The sequence below is a fragment of the Apis florea genome, unplaced genomic scaffold, assembly GCF_048593485.1.
Source record: "Apis florea isolate Af1SG1 unplaced genomic scaffold, ASM4859348v1 contig_3793_pilon, whole genome shotgun sequence".
NCBI classification, from domain to species: domain Eukaryota; kingdom Metazoa; phylum Arthropoda; class Insecta; order Hymenoptera; family Apidae; genus Apis; species Apis florea.
In genome coordinates this window covers 314502-338897 of record NW_028256856.1, presented here as the reverse complement: position 1 = coordinate 338897, position 24396 = coordinate 314502, and the positions used below count along the sequence as shown (strand labels likewise).

The window sequence follows — 24396 nt, the reverse complement described above, 5'->3', positions numbered from 1 at the left end:
GTAAGAGGCACGACCCCAGGCAATAGAATACATCGAGCGTATCTCTGTTCGTATGTTCGTCTTTGAAGCATAGGTACGCCATGTTCTCGGTCGTTGTATTCAGAGAGAAATAGTGATTGCAGTGGAAGGGAGACAGAGCGTGCAGAAGGCAGTAGTGGAGGAAGCGAGAAAGAGGAAAGGAGGGAGCGAGGAAAAGAAACAGAGATAGACGAATGACAGAAATGCATTGCCGTGCTAGCAAGCAGCAAGAACAGCAGCAGCGTATAGAGGAGAGATCGCGTCGTCCACGCGTAATTCGGGGCGTGTGCTAGGTTGGTTGGTTTCCCTAGCTCGTGTCCGTGGCTGCGAATCGAAGATGTACCGGTGGCAGTGCGGGATACGCGTCATCGTCCCGTGACGACGACGTTAGAGAGGTGCGAGACCGCGAGCACGGTGTGGGCAGGTCGCGGCCATTTTTACCACACGATGCGGCAACCGTGCGTGCCCGTTCGATCCGCCATTCCAAACAATCGGTGTACTTCGTGCCCTCGCAGGGTGCATCTAGCCACGGCAACTCGTGGAGGCACCGTCAAGCAACAATAATACGTGCCTCATTATCATCGATACGAGCATTTTTTGGGCTCAAGCACGACGAGACAGCTCGTGAAAGCCGGCAGTGTTACTGGTGCTGGTGGTGGACGTCGTCGACGACGACGTGGTGGAAAAGGAGAAAGAAAAGAAGAAGAATAATGATGATGATCGTGATCATGGCGAAAAAGAAACGACTCGAATGGTCGACACATTGGAATACTATTGGAGCTATTCGAGAATGCCTGTGATTCGTGTTTAATTGCGCACAGTGTGTTCGCCGATGATAGTGCCGTTTGTGCCCAGTGTCTCTCTGTTTCTCTTCGTGTATCGCTCTCCGTCTGTCCGCCCTGTGCGTGCGTGTTTCGCGTGCCTCCTCGCCACGCACCGGACTCTCTCCTCTTCCTTGGCAGCGCGATCGATGTGACACCGTGTGACCGTTTGAACGTCTTTCCGGGCGAAAATTCTCGTTAACTGTGTCCTATTGAACTTACTGATTCCTGGAATATAAGAAGACAAGGGATCGAATCCTAAATGTTATAAATGCGTGTGTCCCGTCGGTAAACGTTCTGTCTTGTGAGAGTGTGTATCCAAAGGTAGTGTGTGCTCTCTTACTCGCGCTCTCTTCACCGTCTGTGGGTTCCCCTCGGTCCTTCTTTCTCTTTTACTCTACATCTATCTCTCTTATTCACTTATTCTCGTTTTCTCTGTTTTTCCATTCCACCATCATACTTTCCTTGTTTCTCTTTCTTTCATTTTCTTCTTTTTCTTCTTTTTCTTCTTCTTCTTCTTCGTCTTCTTCTTCTTCTTCTTCTTCTGTCCCCTAGTTTTCTTTTTTTCTCTTGTAATAAAGAAGCATTAAGGACCACCGCGCGTAGTAGAATGCTCGACGACACCACGATACAACGCTTGTCATCGTTTACGTCGTTCTCGCGTTCATCGTGGTTGCTCCCGGATCGTCTCCAATTTTCTCACGGCTTCTTCCGAATCGAGGAAGCTGAATCGTTGAGGGCACCTCGATCGTGAGGTGGTGACGACCAGCTCGTATCGGGGCGCGACAACGGCCTCTCGTACGGGAACAGGACGTCTGCCTCGAGATGGAGATCGAGGCGAAACAACGGAATCAGAGGAATCGGAGACGAGAACGAGCCCAACGTATGTTGGCACAGAGAGAGAGTTTGGCCACCGCAAAGCAGCAGCAGCAACAGCAACAACAACAGCAACAAACAAGGCAACGGCCGAACGACGAGGAGGACAGTCACAGCGGCGAGGACGAAGATCCTGCTGCCGGTCTTGGCCTCGGACTTGCCAGGACCGGTCATCCTCGTGACAGCCATTCGCGACCGCCTAGGCCACCGCGACCTCCGAGGCCTCGTAAGAAGTCTTCCCTTGCGACTGCCAACCAGAAGGAGCCTCCCTTCGAAGAGGACATTATCGACGGCTTTGCTATACTCGCTTTTCGCACCTACGAAGAACTCGAGGTGAGTGAAACAAAATTTTTTTTCTTTCCTTCCTTTCTTCTTCTTCTTCGTCGTTCTTCGCTTTGAATCTTTTTTTATATTAATTTATTTATATCATCTATATAATTCAATTCGAATGTTTTTTTTTTTTTATCCCATATATATTGTTCCATATGTATAACCATCGCTTTGCGTATCACCTGTATCATAGATTAGCAATGTTATTCGTTGACGGATCGTCATGTTTCTTACGTGCGTTCGTGCACAGTGCAGGCCAACACAAACCTCGCACGACCCATCGCGCATAGTATCGTTTTTATTTCTTTTTTCTTTCTTTGTCTCTTGTGCCTCGCTCGTGGCAAACAACGTTTTTATACATGTATATATACTACACAAGATACGATAGATACTGTTAATGTTACACTCGTCGAACGTTACGCGTTCTTCTTAAGTCCTTAAGCATTTTATTTTTATCCTCTTATTTTTCTTTACTGAAAATAATTGTGGGAATATTTTTGTTTACCCATTAGTGACGTTTAAGAGGTTGGTCGCTAGAGCAATTTGTAGTTTGTTCGTTTGCGCCTTTTTACTTGATTTTATAGCTTCCATTCACCGTGCTTCACTCGGCCCAACAACTGTTCTTTTCACCATACCGGCTGTGTGTATTGTATAGCCGAAAGGCGCAGGATCACCTTTTTTAATACGGTTACGCAAAAACGTGCTTCGACGCCACCAAAAAAAAAAAGAGAAAAAAACAAAAAAAAAAAAGAAAAGAAAAACATATTGAAATATTGCACAGACAAGATTTTTCTCATGATATCAAAGTTGAAGAGTTTCCTAAAAATTTCATTATCCCTTTCCATCTAACAGCAGAGCAATATTGTTCGACGAGTCAAAAAATATTTCTCGAAAAGAGTAATAAAAACCAATTAGAGCAAATTGCCAACTCGTGCAATTAAAGGGTTGAGCGTTTAACTTTGCTACGTTGATTCGACGGGATTAATTTATGAATGTTTTAGCTTGGCAATACGTTGCTTATTTTACTGCTGAAAAAGAAATAATAGACATATAACAGCAAATAATAGGAACTATTTTATTCGTTAAATAATAGGCAATAAAAAAATTAATAACTTTAATAACGTTAATACTTTAATAAAAAAATTATTTTAATAGAAATAAGTTTATCTATTCGTTCTATTCGCAAAAAAAAGTGTCTAGTTTATTTATTTTTTTTTTTTTCTTTCTTTCTTCTAGAATTCAAACGAAATAATGTTTAAGAAATCAATAATAAAATGATAAAGTTTCCTTTCTTTCTTAATATAGAAATAAATTTACAACGATAACCTTGAATGGAAGTAACAGGAAACCCAATGTTGTGGTTTATAATATCCGCAATTGTGAGATACTTCTAACCCTTTCTTTGATGCAATTTTTGTCAAACAACTGCATGCCGTGCAAAATAATTAGAGGATCGTATTTCCGATCGATCGAGGAAAGTGAAACAAGCATTCATACTGAAAGAGATATCTTGTGTATGTGTATATATGTATATATATGTATATATATATATATATACACACGGTACAGAAATACAGATTTCAAATTGATATATAGTTTGAGAAACAATCGCGCGATAAAAATCATAGCCAAGTATTTTACAATTCTCTCTCTCTCTCTCTCTCTCTCTCTCTCTCTCTCTCTCTCTCTCTCTCTCTCTCTCTCTCTCACACACACACACACACACACACACACACACACACACACACACACACACACACACACACACACACACACACACACACACATTTTTTTTTAAATGAACTCGGTTAATTCGAGCATAGCTTTTCTGAAATCTTGCAATGCTTGCTACTTCGTATGCAGTTCGAATAAGCACAAGGATTCTCGATTCTCTCAATTATCAGCGTTCTACAAACTGAGATTTATCTCTAAAAAAAAAAAAAAAAAAAAAAAAGAGGGATTTTCGAGAAGAAACTTTTCACTTGCAAATCTTATCATACAGATATAGAACAAACATTGAACACGGATAAGGATTTATCCAATAAGAAATTTATAATTGTAATAAAAATATTGTAAGGAAAAAATAAGGAATTATATTTATTTATAATAATACTGATGAATAAATGAAATAGAACGCAATATAAAAACGAACAAATTAATCGGATCAATCAACATAACTCGATTTAAAATATGGATAGGTCTCGCCCGATTGTTTCGAATCGAATACATAATCTCAGAGTTGATGATTGAAATTATCGACGCATAAAACTGCATTCGAAAACGGGTTCGACCACCACCACCACCACCACCATGGTGGAAAAAGCTGGTCTCTGAGCATCGATCAACTTTTCGATTTCGAAATGGAAACGGTTTAATTACGTGGAACCTTATCGACGCGCGTATCGAACCGAATATAAATCGAATTTATTGTCTTTGGCCAAAAAAAAAAAAAAGAAAAAAGAAAAATCGATGGAAGCCTAGATGGTGTATACGAAGAGTCGCGTCTACGAAAAACGTCTTTCACGCTATAAGCACCTTTTATCATGATTTATCGCGGACGTAACCCGCGTTAATCGTTATTTTTACCGTATACCGCGATATCAAGCACCAGGCTGACATGCTCTTCTTCGTTAACGAGCTATAATTTTCGTTGATAGATAAAAAAAAAAAAAAAAAAAAACAATGCCAACTGGTGGACGCCTATTCGGCTATTTTCCTTCGTGCAAATTGCAAACGCTATTTTACACGCTATTTTCAAATACACGGCGAAAAATACGATAACCGATATTGGTGATCATTTGCGATGCAGATTGTTTGAAAAATATATTCGTCCATTCGTGCCATTCTTCCGTATTGGTAAATAACCTCTTACCCTTCGTTCCGAAAATCGAACAACATCGTTTCCTTGTCTCTCTTGATAATTAAATTATCAAATTATCGAACCAGCTCTACTACTCGTTCTTATTATTATTATTATTATTATTACATCGTATCGATAAAAATTGTCAAATTGTATATAAATCGAGTATATTCTTGAAGCGAAAAAGAAGAGGGGGAGGGGGGGAATATTTTTCCTTTGTACGATTCATTATTTTATCGAACCCTCCCCCCCCCCCCCCTAAATTTTTATATCTAGCTTATAACTGGGTAAATCGTAGGCAGAGGTTAAGTCCCAGTATTACATTGGGAATCGTAGGAACAACATTGCAACGGAACATTGTATTCTGTTAACGGATTCGTCATGCAAAATATCGTCGAATTATCTAAGCCTATTTTTCAGCGTTATTAAGCGTATTGTTATCGCATAAAAGAGAGCCGAGCCGAGGGAATTGAAAAGGAAACTTCGACGACGGTCATTCCTTGACGAGGTACAATGAGCCTGGAGGGAAGGGGCCTGAAATAGCCTGGACATTTGTTTCCCTCCGTTCCTTTCCTTTCTTGCGAGTGAATTTCCTTCTACCTGAAAAAAAAAAAAAGAAAAAAGAAAAAAGGAAACAAAAGAAAATGAAACGAAGAGAAAAATATTACGCGGTACATCTTTTATTGCTTGTAAACACTAATTATTAATATTTATCGTTCGCCTCCTTGCCCTCATCGTTCACGCGTTTATTACTACGCTCGCCTGTTTCGTAATAAAATTCGTCCTCCTAAACATTGTCCGCGCCGTTGGTTACATTGGAATCGTAAAAACGAAAATAATTAACGAGTCGAAAGCGTATCAACGAGACAACACGGGTTGTAAATTATCGATCGGACAAAAGTGGAAGCCGAAAATAGGAGAAACTATAGGCAGGCAAATAGCTTAAGCGGGTACAACATTTTTACAGTTATCGTTGGCCGTCGTTAACTGTAAATATTAATATCGACGCAGGCAAGGAATATAAAGGCGTAGGACAGAGTCACAACTTGTGTCACGTATTTTGATCACTCGGCGTAGAGAATTATTACTCTCGTGACCCTTAACAGCTGACCACCACGTTGTGTTATTATTGGATAATGCTCGAGATATTCCGTTCGTGCGTTAATTTTGCCCCCGTTTCGACCCGATTCGTTCAAACGATTTATAACACGATAAATCCGACGTTCTTGTCTGTGTTCGAAAGAAAAGAGGAAGGCATTGGAAGGTATGCCTGTTATTTATGCCCGCCTGTTCCGTGCATTATCGAGGTGCACAAAGTGCATTGTTATTGTCACGGAGAAAGTAGCCACGACGTAAACTGCTTAAACCGGTCCCCCCCCTCCCCCCTTGTTCCTGAACGGGTTCACGATCCAACCTGAGCTTCTGGCCGGACGGTGCACACAACAGCTGTTGTAGGCCGCGCTCAGCAGGAAATGCCGGATCCTCCCTTATCAATCTCCTCGTTTTCCCCTCCTGCCTGTGCCGCATATCTTTCTAAATTCTTCTTCTAAAATGCTATTTGATTAAAAAACAATTTCGAAGGCAATTTCGAATTCCCTGCCCAATTAAACGCGAGGGATGGCGAGTAAGTAAGCGAATTATCAGAATCCGCAGCGTTACCACCTTGTTATCTGGTGCTCCCGCGAGTAAGACGATTTGAAATGTAAACGCCACGGTAGAATGTTGATTCGGTGTCGAACAATTAGAGCGAGATACGCATCGCTGTCCCCGGCCGAGGCCGACTAATTACGAAAAGCCGTAGAAATAAGAACCCTTTTTAATGCCCTAAGATTTCGAATATCTTTTCGATCGTTGCTCCTTTCTTTTCGAACAATAAAACAACAAATTTCTCCAAATCGTCCAACTCTACCGAAGGATCGAGTGAGATCTCTTCCTTTGTTTGTTTGTTTTTTTTTTTTTTTCAATCAAACTTTGAAATTCCTTCGAAATTCCTTTTTGAAGAATCCCCTTTGAATCGGGAATGCACGATTTTTTTCTTTTTTCTCTCGAATTCCATCCCGCGCGCACAGAGAAAGAGAGAACGTTCGACCTCTCCCGGGTGATTGTCCTTACCACAGATTCTTTCTTATCCGACGTGTTTTCTCTCTCTTCAGTTGGAGGCTGATCTCCTCCTCGTCGATCCTGTCCTCACGTTCTTCGAGAAAGAGGGAGAGAGGAGAGGGGGGTGGGTGGGGGTCAGGTCAAGAAGAGAGTGTGTCGACATGTGGCGAGATTATTATCACATACGTAACACCATACCGTAATACTTAATTATCTTGTCCGGTGCGTTTAATTTATCTCCGCAAGAAAAAAAGGAGAAAAAGAAAAGTTTGTTCCGCCGTCGAGTAATTAGCGACATATTCAATGATACACATTATCCGACGCGCATAAATGAAAAATGATCCACTCAACCGTTGATGATACGGCTCCGTTTCTGAAACCAGTATATAGACACTCTGGCTGCTTCTCGTCTATCCTGTCGCGTATTTTACCATGGTAATTTACCATCCACGCTGGAATGAGATGGTGTATTTCGAGACGTTCTTCGGTGTGCTGTATTTTTCTCTCTAAGAACGTGTATATATATATATATTTTAATTCGAGACCGATCAAATATAGGATTTAATTATATGGATGTGTTAAAAATTGCGAATCGAATACAACGTTATGGTTGTTCCCGTTTTCTTTTATTGTTATCTCCTGAAAATTACAAGCGAGGAGGAAAGGAAAAAATATTCGAGAGACGTAATGATATCGATAGCCTCTGCCGATGGCATCTCCGAATGATATAATCTCGTACAATCTCGATCAATTAATTATTTTTGAACGGCGTGTATAATAAGCGGTGGCGCCTCGAGAGGTCGCTTGTTGCAAATGCGCGCGCAACCGGGTCACACTTGGCGCGTTGTGAGAAACGAAAGGAGCGCGGCGCATTCGTTTCGTAAGTTGTGCGTACGAGCCGCATCATTTTAGTTGTTGATTCGCCTAGACCGTTATATGGGGTGGCGTCGTTCGTCGAGAGACGCGATGGGTTGAATGGAATCTGAAAATACTAGCGACGCTTTTAAAAGAGGAGGACGTTTATTTATAATTGATTCGGCTAAAAACGTGCCTGCCGCGTAGACCTTAGTCAACGCGGTCACGATTAATCTTTTTCTCTCTCTCTCTCTCTTTTTTCCTGCTCTTTCCTCGACGCGTACGCATCGTACGTCCATCTCTCTTTCTATGAATAGTGATGCGGATCAAATTTGTCGTTACACGCCGCGTTCTACGACGGACATTAATTACGTTAGGGTAAACTCGTCGTGTTCAGAATCAACCGAGCGTATCCCACATATGTATTACGATATTGGAGCGGGCTGATTAGCGGGGGCCACTCTATATGTGTTGCCTCTTCCACAACACCCTTCCTCGTCTCCACGCCCTTCTATATCGGCCGTCTACATCTCTCTCACCCTCGTGGAATCGTTGAAATCGTTGCCACTCGATAATTAACGGCCACTTATGGATTTAGAGTGAGGTCAGTGTCACGTTGAGCTCGCCGAGCTCGTTACGTAAGAACGGTCTTTTCACACGAGGGCGCAATTGTACACACGGTGCGCATATATATATATATGTGTGTGTGTGTGTGTGTGATATACGCCTTTATGCGGCGAGCGTGTTCGGTTACAATGGGACACAAGTTCATCGGTCGCCGTTGATCTCGCGATGATCTCATTATTTACGGACAAAATTTATGCGGGCAAATTAATTTTTCGCGAGTTTTTTTTTTCCTGTTCAGGTTCTTCTAGAAAGAAAAGGACGAAGATTAAGCGTGGAATAATGAATACAATGTAATGTTTACACGTGTATGATAATAATGACTGAGCAATATGTTGATTATCCCGATACGTAATCGACGTATTTGAGATAGGAAAACGATATATCTATCGTGTGTCCGGATCGAGGATGGCTCTTTTCTATCTGTATGTGTTATACAACGTACGTGCATATATTATGATATACGTGTGTATGATACTTTGCTACTTGACCTTATTTTCAAGTTAAAATCCATTTTTGTGCTCTAACAATCCTTTGGAATTAATAATAGTTAATGCAATTTATATTAGCTGTTAAGAAGAATGATTTATCCATAAATAATTTTTCTATCTTTTTTTTCTTTACACATCATCAGTGGCACAAACGTTTTTTATCTTGTTGAGCGTCGATTTATAATAATAAATCATTCGCTTCATACACCGTTGCACACGTTGATGTTATTCCTTGGAAAGATAATTTTGAATTAAAAACAGATTCAAATGGAACGATATTATTCTATTTGCCCGTTGATGAGAAATTAATTAAATAAATTTGAAAATTACTTATTTATATAACTTAATCGTTTACCTTGTATCCAAAAGATTTTTCATTGTTTATCAGATTATTATTATTCGATACCGCACCGTTCTAATTTTAATAACAAGCTTCCCAATTAAGAGTTTTCTCCATTGTTGAAAATAAGATAAAAATTAATCTTGCAAAATGTATCTATAAGTTACAATTATTCCATTCCTATAGTGATTAATGTTAGCAACCGTGTGAAATGCCACGTGATCGTAGATAAATCGGAGAAGGAGAGAAAAAACGAAAGAGAAACGAAGAGAGAGAGAAAGAGAAATTTGTAATAGTTGAATTCATTGCATCGGGGATATAATTTTGACTTGGATAGATATGGTTGGCATTCGACAGATTACCAAGGAGTTCTCTTAACCGTAGCGAGAGTGAGATCAACAACGCCACGATACTCGATAAATCAGCTTGGCCGCCGGTGCCAACAGAGATGCCTGAATTCTGGCCACGTGATCCGTCAACAGCCGAGTTGAACCGCTAATGTCGAACCGCTACCTCTCTTCCCTTCTCGAATATATATTCACTGCTGGTGGAAAATCGACGATTCGACGGTTCGAGTTTCGACGACAGACAGACATCAACCAAGCGAAACCGACTCGCGACCCATTTCTTTTTTCCTTCTTCTTCTTCTATCTCCTTCTCTTTCTTCCTTTTTTTGTCGCCTCACGCTCGCACAATTTTTTGCTCCTCGCGTACACGACTCTCTCGCGCACAACGAAACCTTCGTTCGTTACCTTGACACTGTACGAAAACAATTATACGTTTCAACACGTACACACGTGACGCGTGCAACGATAAATTTCATCCACTTGACGACGTTCCTCCTCCTTCCCCCCCTCCTCCCTATCTTTTATTCTTTCTCCAGTTTTTCTCGTATAGGAATGCCATTAACTTCGTTTAATTTACTCGGGCTCGCTTGTTTCAATCGAACGATAATGGCTGTGCGTATCGCGAAGGATAAACAAGAATCTTTGATCGAATTATGAAAATCGGTACGGGATATAAATTGATTTTAATTCATGGTGGCAAAAAAAAAAAAAAAATGGCGTAAAAGTGTATATATATATATATAAAACAGAATTTCATTGGATGCGCTTCAGACTATTTCACGTCGCTCGATTTACGAAGTAATTAATGAAACACTCGAAGGCAATATGTAATTCGTTCGATTAGCGACGAATATAATTTCTATCGCATACTGAATTACAGGATATACCACGATCCGTTATCAGCCGTCACGTAACGAGGCGGAATATTTTAATAATAAACAGGAAAATACTCGACTACGTATTGCGTGTATTTTGCGTGTCTATATTCGCTTTTTGGTAGATTTCAACATCAATACACGGGACACGGCAAAACGGTAATGCTCTTAATTAAATAAAACATTACCGTTGGCATAGCGTGAAGATTTGCATTTACATTTTTATCTCGTTCGATTAGCTTGCTTCGTTTTCAGATACACGCTAGATAAATTAATTTTCGGAATTGGCTTAAATTGCTCGTTAACCCGTGTTACTGTTCATCCAATTGTAATCTGCAACACGAAATATCATATCGGGATATATTCAAGTATTAATTATTTGCGTTAATTTTTATATTCGCGCGTGTTGGTTATGTCCTTTGATACATAATTATTTTCTGGAACGACGAAGAAAGCAATAAGAAGATAAGTTGTTGCGAGGAGTTGTATCGTGTATGCTCGCGAATCGATACGGAAACGACAAAAGGGATGTGTATCGATGATGGACGAAACACGGCCGTGCACCTGCACGGCGAGTTGACCCAGTTCTTCTCGTTTATAATTTGAACACAGAGGAAGGCGAACGCTTTACTTTCGGATCCCTTGCTGTGTCTCGGATTAATCGGTTTTGTTGATCACGTTGGAATTGAATTAAAAACCTCAACGTGAAACGTAATCAATATCTGCAATTTCATACTTCGAGAAAAGGAAAGAAAAATATATATGATTGAGTGGACGCGATTACACAGTTGCTTGACGTATAACTCGTTTGCCCTATATCTCGATGCCGTAACAAGTTTATCGGACGAAATTTTGAGAAAGAAACAAAAGAGAGGAAAGTATGGAGAGAGAGAGAGAGAAAAAAACAAATTAAGCAAGAATGGAAAACACCTCGTTGAGAAGAAGACGATTTTTTAAAACAGCGATAACTTACGATTAATTTAAAAAAAGTAATATCGATTATTTTTTCTCCTTTTTTGTCTCGCTTCTTTTTTCAAGTCTAGCTAAACTACAATTATTTTTATGCGGAAACGGATCACGAATGATATTATCTACAATAAACGTTGCACGAATAATGGCAGCACTTATTCCCAAATCATCTGAATTATACCTTGAAAACGGCGCGTAGAATGTGTCCATCAAATGGAAAAGACTGGGAGCTATGAAAATTGGCGAGAAATATTTACATCTGAAAATAATCTTAATCTTGCGTGATCGAATCGTTTCAACCGTTGTATTTACATTTTTGTAAAAATTTTTATTGCCACCGATTTCTTTCTTTTTTTTTTTTTTTTTTCTATTTGCATTGTCGTTTTTCTGTATTATTTTATTTTTACAAAAAATACTTTATTGATTAATATGGATCAATTAGATAAATTACGGTTGCAATTTTGATTGCAATTTTTTCGTCTACACATTTAACATTTGCCTTATTTTTACGCGTAATAAAAAAATGTATCGTTTATGATAAGTTTATGTTGTACGAATTAATCATTTTTTTTGACAAGTTTGTCTATATCTTATTTTTATAGTTTTCCTTTATATTATAATGATGAAATAATCATTTCTATAATAATATTAGTTTTAAGAAATTATCATCCATTTTTGTTTTCAATGCTGGTGGCATTAAAAAATTTATATGAAAACAAGACTTGAGGATAGCAGAAAATATAAACAATGCTACCATGATACATGTTTACTTTCGGATAATTTTTGGACAACGGCCAGCATCGTTTCACGCTCAGCACGTCAATTTGGTACTGGCAAGCAGCCGAAATTTTCGTCAAACAGATGTCCGAATGACTGTTATTATCCGCTTGTTACAAACGAGAGCGGAGAATACTTAATCTCAGCGTTAGTAATGCCCGCCAAAAGAGAAACATTGTTGTCATATGTAAAAGCCAACTCTTGATGTGTTAGATTGATTTGAAATTGTATTTCCCGCGCAAATATTTTATTGAAATGCTTAATATTTTTTTCCAATAAATAAATTATTTCATACAAATTTATATGAATAAAGAAAAATCTTTCATGAAGAAAAATCAATTTCCAAATCGTATGGATTTTCTTTGTGTTGATCAAAATGAATAATTCTGACATTCTATTAATAAAATTTGTTCCATTTAAATTTAATTAATTTTGAATAGACGTTACATCGTGTAAAATTATTAAAATATTTTGAACTTTGATTTTTTTTTTTTTTTTATACCTATCTTGAATATCTTGAATATGTTTTTATCTATTTGTTTTTCTATCTGTCATTTGATGAACCAGAATGATATAATACAGAAGACGATCATTTAAAATCCACTAATTCAAATCGCATGTGCATATGAACTCGCGCATTAACATTGCGATTGAATATATGCGAACTGTAGTAGCTGAATTAGAGTTTGATCGTGTCAACACTGAACGAATAGATGTGGCAACGTTGTGCGAACGAGTTTAGTAGCCGGCTAGCCAAAGCATGGAGTAGCCGACCGGTGGAACGTCCGCATGTCCGGGAACGACCTTCTTTTACTCGTCCTGTGTCGGGGAATTCTGTCTCTTAGATTGCAAATTAATTCTTTTTTAAAAAATTAAAAATTTGTTGAATATAAATTTAAATCCAATATACATTTCTCTATTGTAAAAACAAAATATCAAAAAAATGAAAAGTTCTGAATATTTTTTTATATAAAATTTTTGAAAATTTTATCAGAAAAATTTTTCTGGCCGCATAATGGCTACATATTAAATCATTTAATTAAAATTATTACAAAATAAATAATAATATATTGAATATTTGCACAATTTTTAGATAAGTACGTAAAGCAATAAAAAGTTTAACATTTGATAATAGCAAACATTTTTTTCTCGACTAATGGTTACATTAAAAAATAAAAACATTTACATATCGATCATTTTTAAAATATATTCATAAGGCAAAAATTTATTAATTCACTTTAACTGCAAGAAGCATGTAATCTAACCGCGGTACATGTCCTAGGGGGTTTCACTTCGCAGTTGGCACACGTGCGCAGGTAGAGTATGGCTTTTGCTAGGTGGTAGTTTTTTACACAGCGAGTTCTAGTGGCTTTTTCCCATCGTTTCTTTGGTAGCCAACTGTACCAGAGAGAGGAAGAAAGAGAATGAGAAAGAAAGCAAAATAGAATAAGCGAATACACGGTTATCGAAAAAGGAAAGTAATACTTTAAGTTGAGAAAGAGAAGTCAGGGTTCAAGCTTCGTTCCTTCCAGCTGGCCTAGCACGGCAAAGGAGGCCTTGTCGCGCGGCTGCTCGTTCGGTCAATGTCTTCTCTTTCTTCCTCACTCTTCCTCTCTACCTTCCTCGTCGTTCCCCTCTCTTCTCTTTTCATCCCCCACTTTCTACTCGATTTCTCCCCCTCTCTTTTGCTCCCTTCACCAGTACCTCGCTCACTGCCTCTTTCATTCTCCCCACTATTCGTGTGCTGCATCGCGCACACGAGACATGGTGCTGCTTGTGAATCCTACTGTCATCTTTGCAAACGCCCGTCTGTCTTAAAGAGCTTAAATTCGGATAAAGTTGATCTAACACGAACGTATACCTGATAGATATTCTTTATTTCGAGAATAACGGAATCTGCGTTTATTACGATAACGGTATTTAGGTGCACATAGGGGAAACTGAGAGAAAAAAACCAGGAGGAGGGGGCAGAGCGCCACCCGTTCAGAAATGTGCACTGACATCGCGGTTTAAAGGCACCGACGGAAAGGCGTTCTCATACGGCTTTTTCTACTGTGCGCGTAGAAGTTTCAGTCTTATGATTCTTACGAGCTTGATGATTCGCTGATATTTCTAGTGATAAAAAAAATAAATTATCTAACTTATTTATATGCGAGTGTAAACCTGTGGCAAAAATCGTGACGTGTTTACCATACGTGTTGAATATAATTATTTGCTAGTTGATCAAACTTTATACGTGTTGAATATAAACGGATATTTCAACGGAATACTCTAATATTCCAAGTTTATTAAGTACAATGAATGATCACCAGGAATGAAATTTGATTATTTTAATTTCCGCCTGTGCAGTTAGCGATTGCACAAAGCTATCGTAAGAATTATATTACATTTATCACGATACCTGCTTACAACAGCATCCTCAATTTCATGTAAATAAGGCCTGTTCTCTTAGAATGAACTTTTGCATTCTTAAAAATATATTTTTTAATCATTAAACTTATATCATTAACTCCATATTATATTTTAATGTTTTCTATTTCTAAAAATAAATATTAAATTTTCGTCGAAAATAAAAAACTTAAAATTAAAAAATGAATTTTTTTTAACAAATATAAATAAAATTTTTTTTTTTTCATGTATTTTATCAAATAAAAACATAATTTGAAATTTTTTATAATTTCAGAGTGCAATAAAGCTAGCTGGCAAAAATAATGTCAAGAAATTACATACATTACTATCAATAGTGGAAGAGAAACCAAAGGTGGATATAGGACAAAATAATAGACACAACGAGCATCACATCAAAAATCATTTCAAGCACAACCATTATACACACAATTCCATACTGACACCTTCTACGATAAACCAGGTAATTTTTTTAAAAATCATCATATATAATTGATATTTTTAATAAAAAAAAAAAAAGAAAATTATCTAATTTAGATTTTTGTTTTTATCACAGGGCCTAGATGCAGGTACAAGTGACGATAGTGGTAGAGCATCTGAACAATTGCATGGCCCTGGTATACCTAGGGATTGCCAGGACGCAGACAGTTCCAGGGACCACCTCAGCGATGTAAGTATTATTTTATAAGTTGTACATATAACTATACAATCAGAGTTCATATAAGAGTTTATATAAGATTCTGCGATGTTTATCTTTTATTGAATAAAATTAATACTCGAATCAATTCTCATCCTTGTGTAATTTTCATTGATTTTATAGGCTAGCAGTCATTGCAGTTCGGGTAAAGGTTATATCGTAAGTATTAAAAATGTAGAATTTAAATTTCATTTCTAATTTACTCAAGATTATCGTAAAACTACTTTATTTTTTATTCTCTTATTACAGTGTGATAGTGAAGGAGAAGACGATAAGGTAAGTAATAATGTTACAAAAAATATATAGTAAAAAGTAGAAAATCATTTAATAAAACTCATTTTTTATTTTAGGGCTCGGATGCTGAATCGATACTCTTTGAATCTTCTACCCCACCACCCCTTGCACGTAAATGTATGTAATATTTGAGCCAATAATATTTTTTTTGTTTATTAAATACTCATTTTTGAAATCGTATATTGTAGACGAATTGCCATCATCTTCACCACACGTTTTGCCTCCAGCGAACGGAGCAGGAGGTTCACCTCCAGACACGGGTGGACAAATTTCTAATCCAGCAACGGATGCTCCGGCACCTATACCACCTCCTGTGCCTGCGTCTGCACCAGTTCCAACAGCGCCAAGTCCTCCCAGTCCCACTCTACCCCCTCACATATCCCAACCACCTGTAAGTAAATGTTTGTTATTTAGTATTTCTATGAATTTTACTACGAATAATAAACATTCGATTAAATATATTTTCAGATGACTAGTCCATTGGCAGCAAATCCACGTGCAATAGCTCCGCAACAGCGGCCAGCTTCCCCTGCTCTGCCACCTCCTTCTTTGTCCCAACCTCATACTACAATACCTGCATTACATCCACCCAATGTACCCCTTGTTTCATCAAGTCATACAACTAGTCCTGCAGTAGCCAGTTTAGGCGTTACCCCAGCGGCACCATCAAACGGAGCTACAACTACTAGCTATCCACCATCGATACCCATGGCTGCTTATCCTCAAACCCAACCATCTTATCCACCTCTTTATACACCATATACTGCTTTAAATCACAGTCCATACCTTCCACCTGCAGTTCCATCTCCCTCCCATTCTGCTTCTTCACGGGCAGAAGTGGTAAGTTGTATATGCTACTATATAATATGGAGTTGAAAAATTTTTTTGCATTTTATACATAAATATTATTATGTATAAAAACATTTTGATAATAGTTAAATTACATAATCTAACTTTAATAATCTTCATTTTTAGAGAGGAAGTAGAGCTTCCCCATGTACTAATATAAGTAAACAACAACCTATAGGGAATAATACCACAAATCATAATACTCCTTTGAGCGCTGCCACCACGACATGTGTATCTACAATAACTAATACAGTTACTACAGCAAATACCATTGCTCACAGAGACATGGTAGCTTGTAGTTTGACTGGAAGAAACAATAATTCGCCTCGTGGACATAGTCCGAATCGAGAAAGAGATAGTTATAGGTATAATCTTGTAATCACAAATATTTTTATTACTTATTGTAATAAAAGTTTTATAATAATGTTACTTATTATAGCAGTAATGTCAGTAGCCTAAGTCGAGGTAGCATAACGCCTGTAAGTGTGCCAAACACATCTTCTCCAGCCAATTCTAGTCTACCTGCATATACCAAACCACAAGGATGGATCGGGTATGAATAAAATCATAATTTATTAAACAATTTCTTTATATTTTATTTATATATTTTCATATGTAATTTACAGTAGCAGCACAACTTCACAATTGTCTCCAGCAACAGCAACATCAGTTCCAAGGCCAACTCCTCCACCAGTACCACTTGGCATGCACACGTTTCCGCCGCCAATGTTCGCAGCACCCTTACCACCTCCTGTGTCTAGTTCCAGTCCACATACGTCACTGCCTTCATTACCACCGCCAACGACTAATCCTAATCCATTCTCTGCCGAGTCACTTTTTCAAACAAGTAAGTTTATAAACTATTTTTCAATTTTGTTTGGGATTCGAGTAACAAAAAGAGAGAGGGGGAAAAAAGGTAGAATAAAAAGTTCGAAACGAATGAGACACTAACCGAAACAAGGGGTGACTCATGTCGCAGGTCAGGCAGACCTGTTAAGGCGAGAGCTTGACAATAGATTCTTGGCATCCCAAGACAGAAACGTTGGAGTCGGAGTTGGCAATTTGGGTCCGCCCCCGTATCTTAGGACGGAAATGCACCATCATCAACATCAGCACACTCATGTACATCAACATACTACACCTTTGCTTCCACCAACGGCCGCAACTACTTTATTTCCACCTCCTATAGTACGTAATTTATAATTTTTTTTTCGAATATAACATTTATTATTATCGCACTTATGAATAATTATATTCTTAGTTCAAGGACATCCCGAAATTAGGAGGTGTTGAATCCCCATTTTTTCGTGGAAATCTAAATCTTTCTAGTTATTCTGGCTTTAATACCGGTCTCTTACATCCCGGAATTGGTCCACCTTCAACTCCTTTTGTACCTCCCAATCATTTAACGTCATTTGCACCAAAGGTAATTTTTATAATAAATATAAATTAAAATATTTTTAATTTAAATTATCCATATTATATTAAACATAATTTGTGTATTTAATACAGAAAAGTGGAAAATGGAATGCAATGCATGTCCGCATTGCTTGGGAAATTTATCATCATCAACAGAAGCAACAAGCGGAAGCGAAAGCAGGAAGTGTCGTTAATACTAAAACAGAACTTCTACGACCACCAGGTCATCTTTATGCAGCAGGTCCAGGAACTGGTCTCGGAATAGGAGCATCTCCAATGGCACCACCATTTCCTACTAATATACCACCGGCACATCCTGCACCACCTCCACCACATCCAGTTGGTTTTCTATCTACACCAGCGTCACATTTAGGTAATTTATCATGAAATCATATATGTGAAATTATTAATTATTACAAGTACAATGATTATATTAATATATGTTAAAAATGATTTCAGGAACAGGAATGTCACCATTTGGAAGATATCCATCAACATTTGGTACGCCTAATCCTAATTTTCCTGGTCTTTCTAGTTTTCCTCCATCGAGGGAAATGCCTCCATTGGGTGGATTGGGTTCTGTTCATGATCCTTGGAGAGGGTATGTTTCTAAATATTTTTTTGTACAAAAAATGTATAAATTATTTGCTTTTATTTCCTTTTTGTTTAGGTTACAAAGAGCCTCTGCAGGATTTCCACCAACCACAGCAGTGTCATGGAGTCTAAAACCAGAACCACCTGCAATTGATAGACGAGCTGAACTTGAAGAACGAGAACGCGAACGAGAACGCGAACGTGAGCGGGAACGTGAACGTGAACGCGAACGTGAACGCGAACGAGAACGAGAACGCATAAGACGTGAAAAAGAAAGAGAAAGGGAAGAACAACGCGAAAGAGAGAGACGAGAACGTGAAAAAGAAGAAAAGAGAAAACAGCAGGAAGCTGCTGAACGAGAAAGAGAAAGAAGAGATAAGGAACGTAGAGAAATGGAAAGACGTGAAATGGAACGTGAAAGGTTACTTCATCAAAATCGACAACATGTAGTCGTTGGTCGGGAACGGTCACCTCTAAGAAATGGATCAGCACCTATAGATGCTGGCGAAGTACGTGTTAAAGAGGAACCACGAAGTAAAGATGATGAAGTAGTAATGCTTCCAAGGCCACCAGGTCCTGGCCCTGGAGCAGCATCTGCAGCAACAGGACCTGGTCCAAGTCCACTGCCTGACACAAGATATCATCATCCTCATCCTCATTCATACCTTGCAAGGCATCCGCATAGTATGCCTGCGCCGCATTCCATGCCACGAAGTATGCTCCCTGCCTTGAGTGCACATCCAATGCAACATTTTCCACCTCCATCCGCACCGACTGGTCAACCAGGAGGTCCTTGGCCTGGGGATCCTTTTAGGGATTATCGTTATGATCCTTTACAACAATTACGTTATAATCCATTAATGGCTGCTGCTGCATTTCGAGCAGAGGAAGAAGAGAGAGCTAAACTTTATGCTGGATATCCACCACCACCTGTAAATTCTTTAAGAAGTAAGGATCCAAGTCCTGGTCCATTGAGTAATTTGCATATGCATCATAGAGCAGGACCTGGACCAGGGGTACCAACACGACAATTAGAGCCTGCTTTAATGCATGCAGATATACATAAAAAGGAGGATGCCTCCCAATCTCGATGATATATCCTCCCTACGTCCTCGGCTTCTGCAAGTGAACGCACTAAAGGGTCAGCATTCTGAGCATTTGCGTAAAGTATCCAGGCCCCGGTGCTAATATTTTGCTAATGGAGAAGAGGCGTTATTTAAAAAAAATTGTACATAGATTATTAATATTTATAGTTATCGAAAAAGTGCGAAAAAATGAAAAACGTATAGGACACTTAAAAATAACACGCTCTAGTAATAAGATCGTTAAAAAATGCCTTGTTTCGTGATCATAAGATTCCGTCTGATTACATGATGGAAGTTAAAGGACGAATCATCGATATAAATAAATCAAGGCATTTGTTTAAATAACATGACGGTCGAAAAAAGAAAAAAAAAGAAAACAAATAATAATGACGTTATGTGATTCTCTAAAAATTTCGGGGATCTAACTGTTTATAGCGATATAAACTAATCATTACGATAATTATGCGTACAGTTTAAAAAAAAAAGTATCGTGTGTAATATTATAGATATTGTAGAATGCGAGACGACGCTACATAAAAAAAGAAATCCAAGTTAAGAGCAAACTTAAACGGATCTCTATCACTACTCAAAAATTATTTAATTATTTATTTATTGCGACGTATAAACGAATCTCTATTACTGACGTACGAATATGACCGTAAAATAAGTTGCCCTAATTTAATCGATATAATATGAAAAAAACTAACGTGTTTCCTTTTCTTTATAGAGATTAATTTGTAGGAATAATAGTAAAATGACATACCGAGAGGGCAAAAGAACAGGTATCTTTGGCTTTTGGCACAAGCTTGCTTTTCCTTTTTTTTTTTTTTTTTTTTGCACGCAAATTAGAATTGCACTCTGGTGCTTTCCTGTGATATAAAATGTAAGATTATTTAAAAGAATTGCAATTGTTTTTCATCATATTTGTAAAAAAAAAAAATAATAGATATAAATTATAAATCAATTTTTTTTTATGAATTATAAAGCAGGGATCTGTTTACTGCAATACATTTTTCAATAAAATAAAACAAAAAAAATTTTTTATTTGTTGAGAAATTATAAAGGAATAAATATAAAAGCAGTTTGTCCGTGCCAAAGTGCTTAAATCAAAAATTAATATTATGTAAAGATATTGCAATTTCTGATTTTGTACCTATCAAAATTGAAAAAAAAAAAAATGTTTTGTATCCTTGTTTAATCGTCCTCTCAATTTATCAGCCATATACGTCGTTATGTTAGAGAGAATTTGAGATCTCTCTTGAAAAAAAAAGAAAAAAAAATATATTCGTGCCATGGACCAGGCTAAATTCGAAAATCCTGGTGCCTTCAAAAATATACTTACTTCTGTCAAGTAATCAGGCTCTTTAAATTGTTTCGTTTATACTGTAAAGTCATCTTAAAAAATGTATATTATTATATAATTAACGACCATATGCAATTTAAAAATTGTAGATATTTTTCATCGATACAAGATTGCAATGTGATGCAATGATTCTGTTCTTGTAGATATCGCGAAGTATAAAAGAGGATTTTGTGTGAATAGGTTTTTTCTAAAATTGATTCTTTGTAAAAGGGTCTAATAATCATAGTTTCTATCAAATCTGTCGTTTCTAGTACTTCTACCAAGCCTGAAACATTTTACAATTCATAAAGACCTCAGAAAAAAATGTCAATAATTTATAAATAGACACTGCCACTATATTTCATGACAAAGTTTTAATTATTTGTATTTCTCTAAATAATTACGCTTACATTACGTACTTATTGGTAAATAATATTTCTTCTGAAGTCTTCATGCCTTATATTTAATACGATCATGTGACAATGTTTAAGAATACATATTTTTCATCCGGGGTCATCAGCCTTCAGGTACCAATTAATAGCAATATATTTATCACGTGTGAAATTGATATATTTCAAAAGCAGAACTTGCAGATCACGAACGGTGTTTCAATCATCGACAAAAATGTGAATTGTCACAAACACCGTTGTGAACAAGTGTATTAAATTTTTGAGTGCATACACTTCCCTGTCAATATGATCGAATGAATCGGTAAAAATTGCTTAATATATTAAGACGACCAACCAGGATGAACTGAGTTTGGTCAAATTCAGTTCTTATTTTATATGTACAAAAAAAGTTGCTATCGAGAACTGCTTGAACTTGATCTCGTGTAGCGACGATGCCGATGTCGTGGATTATTTGGGGGACTTCGCGATCGAGTTCTTGGTCTACGTCTTGGTGGCCGTGGGCTTCTACGACGATTAATTGGTGGTGAACGTCTACGATAACGAGGAGGAGTATTTCTACCACCACCACCCCATCGTGGGGGCGCTCTTCTTCCCATTAAAGGTGACATTCTCCGCATCGGTAATGGTCGTGGTTTTGGTAATAATACTGGGGCAGCAGTAATTTCTTGGCCATCTATCTGTCCTGTAGATATCGTAAAATAATTGTTAAATGACGTCGATATCTGTTAAGACAATAAGTGAAAAGAGTTTCGAAATTTTATATTTACCACCATCCATATGTTTCATTGCATTTTCAGCTTCGTCTGCTGTTTCAAATTCCACATAGGCAAACCCTCGCCCTTGATTTGGATGAAGCTTATCCATTGCAAAATCGACCATTTTTATCTGACCATATGTAGAAAAAATTTCCATAATGTGTTCCTTAGTAACATTACGGGTTAGATGTCCAATATGTATTTTTGTTGGTCTAGGAATTGGTGATCTTTCCCTACGTTTTCTACGTGGTGAAGGTGATCTATATGAAAAATCAAATGAAATAAAAAAAAAATTACAAATGGAACTATTGTTCATGTCATTTGATTAATATTTTTTACCTAGAGCGTCCTTTAGGTTTTGGTTTATCAATCACAGAATTACTACTCTTCTTTTTATCTTTTTCTCTATCTCTATCTCTGTCCCTGTCTCTATCTCTTTCTCTTTCTCTTTCTTTTTCTCTTTCTTTTTCTTTATTATCATGTCTACGTGAAGCATCAACACTTTTGCTTCTACTTCGTTTTCTTCCTCTGTCTCTAGAGCTTCCAGAAGAACTTGCTGAACTAGTAGAAGTAGTACTAGATGTAGAGCTTGATCTGGAACTACTTCCACTACTTGTAGATGATGATCCTGAGCTACTATCTGAAGAACTGTAATATATGAATAATAGAAGCAAAATGTAGATATAATTTTTCCTTTAATTTTTGGTATTACGAAAAAGATATTAATTTTCTTACCTACTGCCACTACTAGATGTAGAGCCAGCCCGCTTTTTTCTATCTCTTTCTCTACCTCTTTCCCTCTTATTTTCTTTATCAGTGACTTCGGTGTCGCTTTTACCCGTACTATCTTTACGACTGCGTGCCCTATGTTCACATGAAAACACCCGGTAATAACGAGGTTACAATTCAATGAGAAAAACAAGACCAAAACAATTAAAAAATAATACACATTACTTACATCATAGTATGGTATAAATCTTCAGGTTATAGGCGTGGTTTCGTTCCTATAAACGACAGAAAACTTTGTTGAACGCCGTGCAAACGCCAATAATGGCGGACGGTGCCGCTAAAAGATCGTCGCCTTTTCACAGAACGCGTTCTCACTGTTAATTACGTATTAAACGATATTGCGTGCAAACAATATATGACACCAACAATTAAGAACTTTATTTTATCAACGAATCATAATGGAATAATATACAAAGTTTATGAACTATACACAAAATTACCAATAAAATAACGCGGCGCTGGTGTCGTTATTCCCGCCGGGTTGCGACCATATCACCTGAAAATCCTACACAAACCTATGAAAATCTGACCATACCATAAAACGTCCATTTTAAAAGATATTAAAGTAATCGCAAGATAAACTACTCGACTATTTTTTGTTTTAATATTATTTTTTACATTATAATTATATTGTATCAAAATAAACATAACGACAAATATAAAAATTATTCAATTATTTTAAAATCATAAAATAATTATAAGCTTTTCTTATTGTTTGAAAAATAATTTTTAGTTTATATTTTACTTGTATACTCATATATATTCGTATACTTAAACTAAAAATATGCATGCAAACTATACATTTTATAATCAATAAACTTTACTTACTTCAAAAACATGATTTTTTGGAACTAAAAAAATGATTAAAGTTACCTATTTTTAACATTTTGTAACTTGCATCCACGTGTAGATTTCAATCACCATTCATAAATTTAAAAGGCTATTTATAATCTTCTTTATGAACACTTTATAATGTACCGCGCTTTTCAAATTTGTATCTTAATAGAATTCCATATTTAATCTTTTATATTAAAGATATATCAATCTAATAAAAAATTAAAAGAAAGATTTTTTAGTATAATCAGAGTACAATCAGCTTATATTTCATGAGTTTTATTTTTGTAGATTGCTGCAGCGATACGTAAGTACCGAAATGTATATGTATGTACATTTAAGTGATAATAACGAGTTTAATATTTATGTACAAGTACACCAAATTATAAATACTAAACATTCGTCACACCTTACACATAATCCCCTAAAGCAATCCGTTTTAACGTTGTACCGATTCTTCGTTTATTTTTATTTACTTTTTTTTAAAGTGCTTTTTATATAAATACTACGTAATCAGAGTGAAATATGGAAAATCGTACGTATGTTTATTTGTTTTGGCACAGCTCATTGTAAAGAAAAATAAAAATATATATAATTCGAAAAAAAAATAAGAAATAAGTAAATCGCGTTTTATCAGTA

The 24396-nt window shown here is 37.0% G+C and overlaps 2 protein-coding genes and 1 long non-coding RNA gene across 11 annotated transcripts; 1 reads left to right on the top strand and 2 right to left on the bottom strand.

The window, feature by feature from the left end:
- The first annotated feature begins 214 nt into the window (after positions 1-214).
- On the top strand, positions 215-21227 carry tay (tay bridge kinase). Of its 4 annotated transcripts, none has more exons than XM_086915617.1 (16): positions 215-2048; positions 14967-15152; positions 15246-15359; positions 15510-15545; positions 15636-15662; positions 15737-15797; positions 15869-16071; positions 16149-16520; positions 16656-16894; positions 16972-17082; positions 17156-17376; positions 17491-17717; positions 17791-17955; positions 18042-18321; positions 18408-18549; positions 18619-21227. In XM_086915617.1, exons 1-16 carry the CDS (start codon positions 1665-1667, stop codon positions 19634-19636), a joined length of 3786 nt encoding a protein of 1261 aa, XP_086771743.1. In that variant the 5' UTR covers positions 215-1664; the 3' UTR covers positions 19637-21227. The 4 variants fall into 4 exon arrangements, with proteins under 4 accessions (XP_086771743.1, XP_086771745.1, XP_086771744.1 ...); XM_086915619.1 differs by having other exon boundaries at positions 16969-17082; positions 17563-17717; XM_086915618.1 differs by having other exon boundaries at positions 16969-17082; positions 17509-17717.
- Positions 13408-14284, bottom strand: LOC105734905 (uncharacterized). The gene is made up of 2 exons (XR_001111696.3): positions 13769-14284; positions 13408-13681 (listed from the first exon to the last, which is right to left on the bottom strand). It is a non-coding gene; the product is annotated as an uncharacterized LOC105734905 (long non-coding RNA).
- A 290-nt stretch (positions 21228-21517) lies between the features above and the next one.
- Positions 21518-24346, bottom strand: LOC100871217 (uncharacterized). Of its 6 annotated transcripts, none has more exons than XM_086915629.1 (7): positions 23797-23875; positions 23364-23428; positions 23093-23138; positions 22870-22998; positions 22474-22782; positions 22147-22394; positions 21518-22061 (listed from the first exon to the last, which is right to left on the bottom strand). In XM_086915629.1, the coding sequence occupies exons 3-7, from the start codon at positions 23095-23097 to the stop codon at positions 21772-21774; spliced, it is 981 nt and encodes a 326-aa protein (XP_086771755.1). In that variant the 5' UTR covers positions 23098-23138; positions 23364-23428; positions 23797-23875; the 3' UTR covers positions 21518-21771. The 6 variants fall into 6 exon arrangements, with proteins under 6 accessions (XP_086771755.1, XP_086771754.1, XP_086771756.1 ...); XM_086915628.1 differs by having other exon boundaries at positions 23093-23237; positions 23797-23861; XM_086915630.1 differs by having other exon boundaries at positions 23752-23860.
- Positions 24347-24396: the final 50 nt, after the last annotated feature.

Coding starts and splice junctions, on each gene's coding strand:
- LOC100871217 (XM_012484004.3), bottom strand. Junction 22,783..22,869: donor ACATCTAGTAGTGGCAGTAG/GTAAGAAAATTA, acceptor CATATATTACAG/TTCTTCAGATAGTAGCTCAG. Junction 22,062..22,146: donor AATGAAACATATGGATGGTG/GTAAATATAAAA, acceptor CGATATCTACAG/GACAGATAGATGGCCAAGAA.
- tay (XM_086915616.1), top strand. CDS start 1,665: ATGGAGATCGAGGCGAAACAACGGAATCAGAGGAATCGGAGACGAGAA. Junction 15,798..15,868: donor ACCACCCCTTGCACGTAAAT/GTATGTAATATT, acceptor CGTATATTGTAG/ACGAATTGCCATCATCTTCA. Junction 16,895..16,968: donor CGAGAAAGAGATAGTTATAG/GTATAATCTTGT, acceptor TACTTATTATAG/CAGTAATGTCAGTAGCCTAA.